Consider the following 13,685-nt stretch of genomic DNA (forward strand, 5'->3'; position numbering starts at 1 on the left):
GAGAAAATAGCAACATATCTCTACTCACCATTTGCTTGCGTTGGAGCAAGCGGTTTGTCATGAACTTTCTTGTTCTGACGGTCACAGTGTCGTTCTAAAAAGTAGAAACAGCAAACATTTAAAGACATAATGCAGTACTGAGGGAATGCCTCACTATTGGAGGCATCACTGTTTGGATGCAACGTTAAACCAAGGCCCTGCCTGCCCCTTGATTTGGTTAATTATTGTCACATGTATTCGTATACAGTGAAAAGTAGTTTCTTGTGCACTATACAGACAAAACATAGCACACAGCGAAGGAAAGGAGAGAGTACAGAATGTAGTTACAGTCATAGCTAGGGTGTAGAGAAAGATCAACTTAATGCAAGATAGGTCTATTCAAAAGTCTGATGGCAGCAGGGAAGAAGCTGTTTTTGAGTCGGTTGGTACGTGTCTTCAGACTTTTGTATCTTTCTCCCGATGGTAAAAGGTGGAAGAGAGAATGTCCGGGGTGCATGGGGTCCTTGATTATGCTGGCTGCTTTGCCGAGGCAGCGGGAAGTGTAGACGGAGTCAATGGATGGGAGGCAGGTTTGAGTGATGGACTGGACGATGTTCACGACCCTTTGCAGTTTCTTGTGGTGTTGAACAAAGCAGGAGCCATACCAAGCTGAGATACACCATAGGAAGCATTCTTTCCGGTTGTATCTGTAAAAGTTGGTGAGAGTCGTAGCTGACATGCCAAATTTCCTTCGTCTATTGAAAGTAGAGGCAATCGTGGACTTTCTTAACTAAAGCGTCCAGATGGAGGGATCAGGACAGCTTGCAGGTGATCTGGACACCTAAAAACTTGAAGCTCTCGATCATTTCTACTTTGTCCCTGTTGATATAGACAGGGGCATGTCCTCCATTACGCTTCCTGAAGTTGATGACTATCTCCTCCAGGTGGATGTTAAAGATCCTATGGTATTATTTCGGGGAGCAGTGGAGTTCTCCTTGTGCCCTGACCATTAAGTATCCCTCAACTAAAATCACAGAAAGAGATTATCTCGCTTTGTATTTCACTGTTATTCATGGGACCATTTTGTGCGCCAAATGACTACTACAATTCCTGCATTAAAACACTGACCAACCTTTAATTTGTTGTAAAATGCTTTGGAATATCTAGAGACCAATCTAATTGCAAATCTTCCTGCTACTTAAAAGATTGTACAATAAAAATTGGGACAATTGAAGCAATTCAATATCAGGCTGCCTTCCACAGATTACCTTCCACTAGAAAGCTGTGACTCAACTCTTCTGTTGGACCATTGGATATCAAATAAAGACAAGTGGGAACATTTTCCAACTGAAAAGATGCCTAACCATGCCTTAAAACTTCTGGCCTGAATAATCCCCCGCTTCCCCCACAACTAAATCCCTATTCTGGGATTCTAGACCAGTCTGAGCCAGAGTACAAAATGCATCTTTTGACGCTTAAATTTTGGATCAAACACCCTTTCCTAAGCATCATCAAGACCACTTCTGCACGTTTGTCCACCTCCATCCCTACCTCAACCTTGCTGATTAAATGCTTTGATCAGCTCGAAGCCCCATTCCTCCTAGATTCCAGCCCATGGAGTCCTCTAATTTATCCGCTCTTCCACCATCCACATTTTGCTTCTCCCTTTATGTTAGCAACCTCCTCTATGCCACGTCTCAGTCATAGAATCCCTACAGTGCAGAAAGAGGCCATTCTGTCCATCGAGCCTGCAACTCAAACTCAGGCCCTGTCCCTATAACCCCACATTCCAGAGGAAACCTACGCCGACACAGGGAGAACGTGCAAACTCCACACAGCGACCCGAGGCCGGAATTGAACCTGGGTCCCTGACGCTGAGAGTCTGAAAGCATGGCAGAGCGGTCGGTCACATTGGCCCTGTTCTCGGCAAATCATCCTCCAAATCAATGTTCGACAAGCCTCTCCCACCATTCGCAAGTCTGTGCATCCTTAGAACCAGGCAATAGTCATTCCCCGCACCCTCCCAATATTACCACTCCCCATACATTCATTAAAGAAGGCATTGTTGCAAGATTCATAAAAATTGCATAGGTTTTATTTTCCTGTCAGGAAACAGACTCAAAATGAGTGCCCCTTTCCAGCTTAGGACTTACTTCACAGTAACCAACAGCCTCTGAAGTCAATACTGCTGCACCCTCAAGTTACTTTACATTAACATAGAAGTTGGGAGTATTCAATGGATAACATGAATCCCAGTCTGAATGAGGGAGGCCTGTATTCAGTATTTAGGAAGGACAGACAAAACGGTAAAGGCGATGGAGCTGCATTGAACATAGAGCAGCACAGGAACAGGCCCTTCGGCCCACAATGTTGTGCCGAGCATGACGCCAAATTAAACTAATCCCATCTGCCTGCCCTTAGTCCATATCCCTCTATTCCTTGCACACTCACGTGCTTATCTCACGCCCCCATCATATCTGCCTGCACCACCACCCCTGGCAGCACCTTCCAGACACCGACCACTCTCTGGAAAAAAATACGGTCCCTCACATCTACGCTGAACTTTCCCTCTCTCACCTTAAGTGCATTGCTGGTTAAAAGAGGAAATTAACACCGTACCGAGGAAGGATATGAGCTCGGACAATGTGGAACCTATATGGGTAGAGCGAAGAAACACCAAGGGCAAGTCTGCAGGGGTTGTAAACATAGGGAGGGCTGCATGTTTACCAGTTCACATATTAACAGCCCCACTGACAAATTATAACAAGTTCTCACTGACTCAGGAACATAGAACATAGAAAGCCACAGCACAAACAGGCCCTTCGGCCCACAAGTTGCGCTGATCATATCCCTACCTCGAGGCCTATCTATAGCCCTCAATCCCATTAAATCCCATGTACTCATCCAGAAGTCTCTTAAAAGACCCCAACGAGTTTGCCTCCACCACCACCGACGTCAGCCGATTCCACTCACCCACCACTCTCTGAGTGAAAAACTTACCCCTGACATCTCCTCTGTACCTACCCCCCAGCACCTTAAACCTGTGTCCTCTCGTAGCAACCATTTCAGCCCTTGGAAATAGCCTCTGAGAGTCTACCCTATCCAGACCTCTCAACATCTTGTAAACCTCTATCAGGTCACCTCTCATCCTTCGTCTCTCCAGGGAGAAGAGACCAACCTCCCTCAACCTATCCTCATAAGGCATGCCCCCCAATCCAGGCAACATCCTTGTAAATCTCCTCTGCACCCTTTCAATGGCTTCAACATCTTTCCTGTAATGAGGTGACCAGAACTGCGCGCAGTACTCCAAGTGGGGTCTAACCAGGGTCCTATAAAGCTGCAGCATTATCTCCCGACTCCTAAACTCAATCCCTCGATTAATGAAGGCTAGTACGCCGTACGCCTTCTTGACCGCATCCTCCACCTGCGAGGCCGATTTAAGAGTCCTATGGACCCGGACCCCAAGGTCCTTCTGATCCTCTACACTGCTAAGAATGGTACCCTTCATATTATACTGCTGCTTCATCCCATTGGATCTGCCAAAATGGATCACTACACACTTATCCGGGTTGAAGTCCATCTGCCACTTCTCCGCCCAGTCTTGCATTCTATCTATGTCTCGCTGCAACTTCTGACATCCCTCCAAACTATCCACAACACCACCTACCTTGGTGTCGTCAGCAAACTTACCAACCCATCCCTCCACTTCCTCATCCAGGTCATTTATGAAAATGACAAACAGCAAGGGTCCCAGAACAGATCCCTGGGGCACTCCACTGGTCACTGACCTCCATGCAGAGAAAGACCCCTCCACAGCCAAGGAAGCGAAGGAAATTTGGCATGTCCGCTGCACCTTTCACCAACTTTTACAGATCCACCATAGAAAGCATTCTTTCTGGTTGTATCACAGCTTGGTATGGCTCCTGCTCTGCCCAAGACCGCGAGAAACTACAAAGGGTCAGTCACACAAACTTCCAATCCATTGACACCGTCTACACTTCCCTCTACCTCGGAAAAGCAGCCAACATAAACAAGGTCCTTGTGCATCCCGGACATACTCTCTTCCACCTTGTTCCGTCAGGAGAATGATACAAAAGCCTGAAGTCACGTACAACTGACCCAAGAACAGCTTCTTCCCTGCTGCCATTAAGACTTTTGAATGGGCCTACCTGATATTAAGCTGATCTTTCTCTACACCCTAACAGCGACTGTAACACGACATTCTGCACCCTCTCCTTTCCTTCTCTGTGAACGGTATGTTTTCTCCGTATCGTGTGCAAGAAACAATACTTTTCACTGTATGCTAATACATGTGACAATAATAAATCAAATCATTATGGGTAGAGCTAAGAAACGCCAAGGGGCAAAAAAATGTTAGTGGGGGTTGTGTACAGAGGGAGGTCTGCATGTTCTGGTCGCCTCACTATGGGAGGGATGTGGAAGCATTGGGGAGAGTGCAGAGGAGATTTGACAGGATGCTACCTGGTTTGGTGGGTAGGTCTTATGAGGAAAGGTTGAGGGAACTGGGGCTTTTCTCTTTAGAGCGGAGGAGGATGAGAGGCGACTTGATTGAGGTTTATAAGATGATGAGTGGGATAGATAGTCTCTGAATGTCCACTCTATTTCCTCGGGTGGATGTAGCTGTTACTAGGGGGCATAACTACAAGCTTCATGGTGGGAGATATAGGAGGGATGTCCGAGATAGGTGCTTTACTCAGAGTGGTTGGGGTGTGGAATGGACTGCCTGCTGTGATAGTGCAGTCGGACACTTTAGGAACTTTCAAGCGGTCATTGGATAGGCACATGGAGCACACTAGAATGATAGGGAATGGGATAGCTTGATCTTGGTTTCGGACAAAGCTCGGCACAACATCGAGGACCGAAGGGCCTGTACTGTTCTATGTTTACCAGCTCATATATTAACAGCTCCATTCACAAGTTGTCATAGAATCCCTACAGTGCAAGAGGTGGTTATTTGGCCCATTGAGTCTGCACCAACTTTCTGACAACCTTAACCAGGCCCTCTCTCTGAACCCCACACATTTACCATGACTATTCCCCCCCTAACCTGGGACACTAAGGGGCAATTTAGCATGGCCAATCCACCTCACCTACACATCTTTGGAGTTGTACCGAGCTCTGTTGGCTTGGAGCTGAAATATAAACTATCCCCAGTGCCCAGGGTGCCTCCCTCGCCGCTTCATATTTAAAAAGCTGAGCCCTGGATTGGCTTCAGCACAAGCCCAGGCCCAGCAGTGAAGGAGGGAAGGGAACCACAGAGCGCAAGCAGCGGCGCCTTTCCGACTCCATCCTCACTCCGGCCAATCAAACCGACCGGTTAAAAAACACATCGCAGCGCCCAGGAGACCCTAGGCCGGCTATCCGGACCCGAGCCGGGGGCGGATGGCCGGGGATGACGGTGATTCGGGACGGATTGCCCGGGTTCTGCACTCACCATGGCGGCGGCCGCTTCGGTGCAGGGCTCGGAAAAGGAAGTAGGACCCCACGCCTGTCAATCATATGCCCTCGGGAGGGCCAGCGCAACTGCCTGATTGGAAACAGCAATTTCCCTCAAAGAGTTCCCATAGAGTTAAAAATAAATAACCAACACATGCATTGCAGGAAGTGCATCTCTATTTTTCCCCTTCGTTGCCCACTGTGTATTTACAGTGTAGAACCACACAGTGCAAGAGGAGGTCCCTTCTGCCCATTGTCCCTATGCTAGCCCACTCTGCCACTCCCCTGCTCTCTCCCCAGAGCTCTGCATTTTTTTGTTTTCAAGTATATTTCAAGGGCGGCACGGTAGCACAGCGGTTAGCACTGCTGCTTCACAGCTCCAAGGACATGGGTTCGATTCCCGGCTTGGGTCACTGTCTGTGTGGAGTTTGCACGTTCTCCCCGTGTCTGCGTGGGTTTCCTCCGGTTTCCTCCCACAGTCCAAAGATGTGCAGGTTAGGTTGATTGGCCATGCTAAAAATTGCCCCTTAGTGTCCTGAGATGCGTAGGTTAGAGGGATTAGCGGGTAAATATGTAGGGATCTGGGGGTAGGGCCTGGGCGGGATTGTGGTCGGTGCAGACTCGATGGGCCAAATGGCCTCTTCCTGCACTGTAGGGTTTCTATGATTCTATGATATACATCCAATTAGCTTGTTTAAAGTATTCAGAGTGATGCTACAACAGGCTTAATTTACACATAGTTTGTGCATCACTAATTTTAAGTCATTGCTGTGGATTCCAATGATCAACCTAGATAGACATTGAAATGGAGGTTAAAGTCCTCCTTAGACTAAGGCCTTGTGCAGGAAGCTTATATACAGCTTGGGTTGCTCTATAATTAGTATGTAATGGGACTCTCAAATGCTACAAAACCTCAGCAGGTCTGCCAGCATCCATAGAGAAAGAAACAGAGCTAACATTTTGAGTCCGTATGACTCTTCTTCCCCTCAAAGAAGTTGTACAGACTCAAAACATCCACTTTTAACCTGCTCTGGTAGCCACAGTATTTATGTGGCGCGTCCAGTTCTTTTCCTAGTGAGGAACTAAGCAGCCAACATAATCCTGGACCCCATGCACCCCAGACATACTCTCTTCCACCTTCTTCTGTCAGGAAAAAGGTACGAACGTCTGCGATCATGTACCGATTCAAGAACAGCTTCTTCCCTGCTGCCATCAGACTTTTGGATGGACCTACCTTATATTAAGTTGATCTTTCTCAACAGCCTAGTTTCTCAACTGTAACGCTACGTTCTGCACCCTCTCCTTTCTTTCTCTATGAACAGTATGCTTTGTCTGTACAGCAAGAAACAATACTTTTCGCTGTATACTAATACATGTGACAATAATAAATCAAATCAAGGATGTTGATAGCAGGGGATTCAGCAATGATGATATAATTGAACGATGTGGAGATGCCGGCGTTGGACTGGGGAAAACACAGTAAGAAGTCTAACAACACCAGGTTAAAGTCCAACAGGTTTATTTGGTAGCAAATGCCACTCTTTTTGAGTGGCATTTGCTACCAAATAAACCTGTTGGACTTTAACCTGGTGTTGTTAGACTTCCTACTGGATATAATTGAATGCCAAGGAATACTGTTTAATTAATAAAATTAATTATTTTATTGTTTAATTCATAAAATTAATTATTTAAGGACTAAACCATCAAAATGAGCAAAACTGCCAAAGGAGACAGGCTGGATAAAAGGGTGAACATTGGCCTTGGGCTGAATCACACTTCCTGGAATTCCCTCCAGCCTGGAGAGCCCCCGCCCACCCCCGTGACGTTATGACGCAGGGCCCGTCAATCAGGCTGACGTTCGGCGGGCGGCGCGGGGCCCGCCGGGAGTTGTAGTCCGGCCCGCCATTTTGCCCCGTCCGCCTTGGGCACCCGCCCTGCCCGCGGGGAACTACAGGCCGCCCGGCGCCTGGGACACAGAGCGAGCGAGAGAGAGATAGACGGCGATCGGAGGCGGACGATACCGGGCCAGGCGCTGGGGACGTGACAGGTTAAAGATATTTATTGATGAAGAAGAAGGGAGGGGAGGGGAGGGGAGGGGGTAAGTATGATGGCGCTACGACACCCCCTCCCCCTTCTGGAAAATTCCGCGAGACTTGCCCCTCCCCCCCTCCGGCCGCCATCTTAGCTCCATTCTGGGGGGGCCGCTGACAGACACAACAAAACATCAACCCTCCCCCCTCATCTCAACCCCCCCCCCCCTCCGCCCGCCCTTTACTCTTTCATTTCAAAGGTGCTGATTGAAGCGTGCCATCATTTATTTTACCACTTTACCCTTATTCAATAACTCCACACTATCATGAGTGCAGTGTCTGACTGCGAGCCCATGAGGAAAAGACTGAGGCTGGAAGCTGCCCCTTCAGCGCCACAGCAGCCCTCCTCCACCACCACCTCCTCCTCCAGTATCTGTCAGCCACAGGAGAGAAGCACTGGCTCATTAACCCACAGGAAAGGTCTGTAATGAGGCAACTGCCTAGCTCCCCCCCTCCAAAACATTCATTGCTTGCCAACACAGCATCTCCAGTCTTGTTTCCCCCCTGTAGAAACCTCCATTCAGGAATACAATAGTTGGCACCCAGGTTGATAGGGTTGTTAAGAAGGCGTACGGTATGTTAGCTTTCATTGGTAGAGGGATTGAGTTTCGGAGCCAGGAGGTCATGTTGCAGCTGTACAAAACTCTGGTGTGGCCGCACTTGGAGTATTGCGTACACTTCTGGTCGCCGCATTATAGGAAGGATGTGGAAGCATTGGAAAGGGTGCGGAGGAGATTTACTAGGGTGTTGCCTGGTATGGTGGGAAGGCCTTATGAGGAAAGGCTGAGGGACTTCAGGTTGTTTTCGTTAGAGAGAAGAAGGTTACGAGATGACTTAATAGAGGCATACAAGATGATCAGAGGATTAGATAGGGTGGATAGGGAGAGCCTTTTTCCTCGGATGGTGATAGCTAGCATGAGGGGACATAGCTTTAAATTGAGGGGTGAGAGATTTAGGACAGATGTCAGAGGTAGGTTCTTCACTCAGAGAGTAGTAAGGGCGTGGAATGCCCTGCCTGCAGCAGTAGTGGACTCGTCAACATTAAGGGCATTTAAATGGTCATTGGATAAATATATGGATGATATTGGAATAGTGTAGGTTAGATGGGCTTTAGATTGGTTTCACTGGTCAGCGCAACATCGAGGGCCGAAGGGCCTGTACTGCTCTGTAATGTTCTATGTTTTAACACGTTGCCACTGCTGCCTCACGGTGCCAGGGACCCGGCTTCCATTCCCGGCTTGGGGGTCACTGTCTATGGCCGCACAGTGGGTTAGCACTGCTGCTTCACATCTCCAGAGACCTGGGTTCAAATCCTGGCTCGGGCCGCTGTCTGTGTGGAGTTTGCACGTTCTCCCCGTGTCTGCGTGGGTTTGCTCCGGTTTCCTCCCATAGTCCAAAGATGTGCGGGCTAGGTTGATTCGCCATTCTAAATTGCCCCTTAGTGTCCTGGGATGCATAGGTTAGAGGGGTTAGTGGGTAAATATGTAGGGATATGTGGATACGGCCTGGGTGGGATTGTGGTTGGTGCAGACTCGATGGCCGAATGGTCTCTTTCTGCACTGTAGGGATTCTATGATGTGGGGGCCGCACGTTAGTCGTAGAAGTTTACAGCGTGGAAACGGGCCCTTCGGCCCAACTTGTCCATGCCGCCCCTTTTATTTTAAACCACTGAGCTCGTCCCAATTGCCCGCATTTGGCCACGTTCTCCCTGTCTCTGCGTGACTTTCCGCCGGGTGCTCTGGTTTCCTCCCAAAGTCTGAAAGACGTGCGTTGGCCGTGCTAAGTTCTCCCTCAGCATACCTGAACAGGCGCCGGAGTGTGGCGCCTAGAGGATTTTCACAGTAACTTCATTGCAGTGTCAGTGTAAGCCTACTTGTGACACTCATAAATAAACTTTAACAATATTAAAACAATATTAATTTTCAGCCACTGCCACCTCATCTGTGTCACTCATGTTAAGTTGGAAGGCTTTAAGAAATTGTGCAGTTCTCCAATAGGGCTATGAACTCTTTTCATAGAATCCCTACAGCACAGAAGAGGCCATTCAGCCCATCAAGTCTGCACTGACTCTCTAAACTTAGGCCCTCTTCCCCCACCCTGTCCCTGTAATTCCCCACATTTACCATGGCTAATCTCATCTACTGACACTAGGGTAATTTAGCATGGCCAATCCATCTTTGGAATGTGGGAGGAAACCCATGTAGACCCGTGGAGAAATGTGTAAACTCCACGCAGACAATCGCCCAATTGTCCGAGAATTGAACCTAGGTCCCTGGAACTGTGAGGCAGCAGTGCTAACCACTGTGTCACCCTGCTGGTCCAGTTGGGCCTGTTCCTCAATGTTTGGCCACATTTCTGATGGCCCAACAGCCTTGTTTCCTCTCTCCAGTTTGTTCTCCTTTTTAAAGAAACAATGAACAAAAATGTTCAAAGAAAATCAAATCTTTTGTTTTTGGCCTTGGTTGCTTGTAGCAGTGTCTAGGTCGGCAATTCATATCCAGTTTCTGGACAATCCTGAAGGACTGGCATCCCTTATTGTTGAATGTAGCAGGCCAAGTTTTTCCCATCAGTTAGCTTTCCAGATCTGGTTCTCAGCCAGTTTCTTATGCCATCCTTCATTTAGCTCTTTATTTGATTTGCTTCAGCTCCTGTTCAGCAGCAGTCTATTGAGTCCTCTCAAAGACCCACTTGTCGGCATTTACTGCACCAAGGAGGCAGATTCTTTCACAAGTTACAAATCTGTGTGGGATGTTCAGCTCTGATGTTGTTCTTGTTTTTCTCTGAATATAAATGCTGTGCTCTGAATTTGTGTTGGTGCAAAGCTAACTCTTATCCAAAACTCTTACGATGTTTTTTTTTTATCTGTGTGAATCTACAATGCTCTGCATCAATCCCATAAGAGGACAAGTGTTCTCAGCTCTGTGTTACATTGCAGTTGAGAAAGCTGAATGAGAATGGTGCAGGTTGTCTTGTGTTGTAATTTAGACACTATTTTTCCCCTTCTAATTATGTTTTCCTTTGTCGGGAGTTGCTCGGCACTTCTCGATGGTTATGTGGCTGTGATTGGGAATTGTTACCTTCTTTGAAATTTCTTTGAACAGATTGAAATGGAGCTCTTGAATTGTTTATGAATGAGATTTTAGTACTGTGGCTCAATTATTGTCATTACCATTGAAAAATGGACAGAATCAAGCCATTGTATCTCCAGAATAAGAATGCAGATTGTCTCTCCGATTGTACACAATTTATTTGTCTATAGGCCTATAGTGTGTTAGCTTTTATTAACAGGGGGTTGGAGTTTAAGAGCCGTGGGGTTATGCTGCTACTGTACAGGACCTTGGTGAGACCACATTTGGAATATTGTGTGCAGTTCTGGTCACCTCACTATAAGAAGGATGTGGAAGCGCTAGAAAGAGTGCAGAGGAGATTTACCAGGATGCTGCCTGGTTTGGAGGGTAGGTCTTATGAGGAAAGGTTGAGGGAGCTAGGGCTGTTCTCTCTGGAGCGGAGGAGGCTGAGGGGAGACTTAATAGAGGTTTATAAAATGATGAAGGGGATAGATAGAGTGAACGTTCAAAGACTATTTCCTCGGGTGGATGGAGCTATTACAAGGGGGCATAACTATAGGGTTCGTGGTGGGAGATATAGGAAGGATATCAGAGGTAGGTTCTTTACGCAGAGAGTGGTTGAGGTGTGGAATGGACTGCCTGCAGTGATAGTGGAGTCAGACACTTTAGGAACATTTAAGCGGTTATTGGATAGGCACATGGAGCACACCAGGATAATAGGGAGTGGGATAGCTTGATCTTGGTTTCAGATAAAGCTCGGCACAACATCGTGGGCCGAAGGGCCTGTTCTGTGCTGTACTGTTCTATGTTCTATGAATCAATCATTCATTTCTATGTTTTCATATGCTCATGAAAGTCATTCTCGCACATTTCATAAAGTCATTATAACTTCAGATGTGCATTCATGTATGTATTTAAGAGATCACTGTACATTTAGATTGCAGTGTGGCTGTGGAAGATATGTTGGTACAGTTATGTCCATATTGTAACAGTTTTCTGGACACAATCCCATTTAACATTTTAATTAAAATCCCTTTTGTCATATTCGGCGAATTAGCCAACATCTTAGTGCTACTTACTCTCCAGTGTATTTTTCTTGCTAGCTTTTCCTTTTCCTCCTCATGCCAACTATACAGTTAAACAGTTGTTTTTTGCTCCCTCCCCAAGTATCAATTTGTGCAAGCCAGACATTGTTTTGACAATTCCACCACAGGAATATCATGGCTAAGGCCTGTTGTCACTTGCCTTCCATTCACATGCATTTCCAGCTTCCAGCAGATATTGCTGGATAGGGATCATGAGTACAAAGCTTGGTTGTTTTTATATGTATTTGTTCATTGGAATGTGAATATTGTTGACGAGCCCAGCCTTTATTGTTTTTCCCTAATTGCCTTCCCTTGAGAAGTGAGCTGTCGTCTTGAACTGCCGCAGTCAATGTGGTATAGATACACCCTAGAAGGAGTTCCAGGCTTTTGATGAAATCAGAATGAAGGAGTCACATTATAATTCTGAGTCAGGATGGTGTGTGGCTTGAAGGGCATCTTGTTAGTTCCCATGATGTTCCCACGTGCCTGCTGCCCTTGTTCTTCCAGGTAATGGAAGTCACAGTTTGCAAGGTGCTATTGAAGGAACTTTGGTGATATGCTGCAATGGCTCTTGTAGATGGTACACATTGCTGCCACTGTGCACCAGTGGTGGAGGGAGTGAATGTTTGAGAGTGTGGATAGGGTGCCGATTTGTAACAGGTTTGCTGAATCCAGATGCTTTGACTAAGGTCAGTAACATAATGCAGACAAGGGATTAAACCTGGAACCTTCCTATTGTGTGTTATTACAACAAATATTACCAATGGTTTCTGAAGACACACCATGCTTGACTCACCGTTACCTATCTGGATTACATGGCAGTAATTCTGTTTCAGTTTTTTACTATGTTGTTTCACAGAAATGGACATTAAAACGAAGATGGTGAATTTTGTCAGGCTATTCCGCTTTGGGGTGTGGAGTAGTTGAGTCTAAACCTGCCTTCAACTTGCAAGCATTTTCAGCATGACTTGCTAGATTGCGTCAGGAGCCTCTACCATGTCTGAGTTTTAAGAGGGAGCCATGGTTTTTAGTCTCCAGTGGGCTTACCAACTCAGCAGTTTTGCAATCTGTGGTGTATGTTGCTTCTCCAACCATTGGTGAAGCCTCCAAGCAGCCAAATGTTCATGTATTGCAGCTTTAAAGGAATAAAGAATAGGCCATGTGGCATTTGATTCGTATTTGAACTGCCTGATGTAGAAACCATGTTGCTGTATCAACTGTGGACTGGGAGTATGTGTTGTAGACATACTTAACAAAGTGGTTTCGTAATGATGCGTAATTTCAGCACCGATCATGGATAGGCTTTGAGATCTTGGTCCATATGGTACTACTGACCTGACATTTTGCTTACACGCTTCATGGATTCATCTGAACCACAGCTTTGAGATATTGTTTTTCTCAGTATTCATCCATGGGATATGGACGTTGCTGGCTTGGCCAGCACATAATGCTCTTGAGAAGGGGTGAGCTGTTTCCTTCAACCAATGTAGTTTATGTGATGTAGGTACACCTACAGTGCTGTTAGGGAGGGAGTTCCAGGATTTTGACCCAGCGACGGTGCATGAATGGCAGTATATTTCCAAGTCAGGATGGTGTGTGACTTGGAAAGGAACTTGCAGGTAGTGGTATTCCCATGTCTCTGCTGCCTTTGTTCTTCTTGGTGGAAGAGGTCATTGTTGCTGACGAAGAAGCCTTGGTAAGTTGTTGCAGTGCATCTTGTAGATGGTACATACTGCTGCCACTGTGTCTCAGTTATGGAGCAAGTGAATGTTGAAGATGGTGGATGGGGTGCCAATCAAGTGGATTCTTTTGCCCTGGATGGTATTGCGCTCCTTGAGTGTCGTTGGAGCTGCACTCATCCAGGCAAGTGGTGACTATTCCATCACACTCTTGACTTGTGCCTTGTAGATGGTAGACAGGTTTTGGGGAGTCAGGTGACTTACTTGCCACAGGATTCCTAGCCTCTGACCTGCTCTTGTAGCCTAGTATTTATAGAAACCATAGAA

General features: G+C 46.8%; 2 protein-coding genes across 7 annotated transcripts in view; one reads left to right on the plus strand and one right to left on the minus strand.

The window, feature by feature from the left end:
• Positions 1–5,508, minus strand: part of rps24 (ribosomal protein S24) — an 86,181-nt gene extending 80,673 nt beyond the window's left edge. For all 5 annotated transcript variants that reach the window (XM_078199523.1, XM_078199524.1, XM_078199525.1 and 2 more), the window contains exons 1-2: positions 5,435–5,508; positions 29–94 (exon numbers count right to left, since the gene is read on the minus strand). In XM_078199523.1, coding sequence (XP_078055649.1) covers positions 29–94; positions 5,435–5,437 — 69 coding nt within the window. In that variant the 5' untranslated portion in view covers positions 5,438–5,508. The remainder of the gene's footprint in view (positions 1–28; positions 95–5,434) is intronic.
• Positions 5,509–7,289: 1,781 nt separating this feature from the next.
• Positions 7,290–13,685, plus strand: part of parga (poly (ADP-ribose) glycohydrolase a) — a 167,191-nt gene continuing 160,795 nt past the window's right edge. Inside the window, exon 1 of one of the 2 annotated variants that reach the window (XM_078199516.1) lies at positions 7,290–7,483. Coding sequence is in view for 1 of the 2 variants with exons in the window: in XM_078199515.1 (XP_078055641.1) it covers positions 7,793–7,946 (154 nt within the window). In the remaining variant the exon portion in view is untranslated. Of the gene's footprint in view, positions 7,947–13,685 lie in introns of both variants that reach the window. The other variant, XM_078199515.1, reaches the window with a different exon arrangement.

Source organism: Mustelus asterias, chromosome 28 (assembly GCF_964213995.1).
Source record: "Mustelus asterias chromosome 28, sMusAst1.hap1.1, whole genome shotgun sequence".
Taxonomy (NCBI): domain Eukaryota; kingdom Metazoa; phylum Chordata; class Chondrichthyes; order Carcharhiniformes; family Triakidae; genus Mustelus; species Mustelus asterias.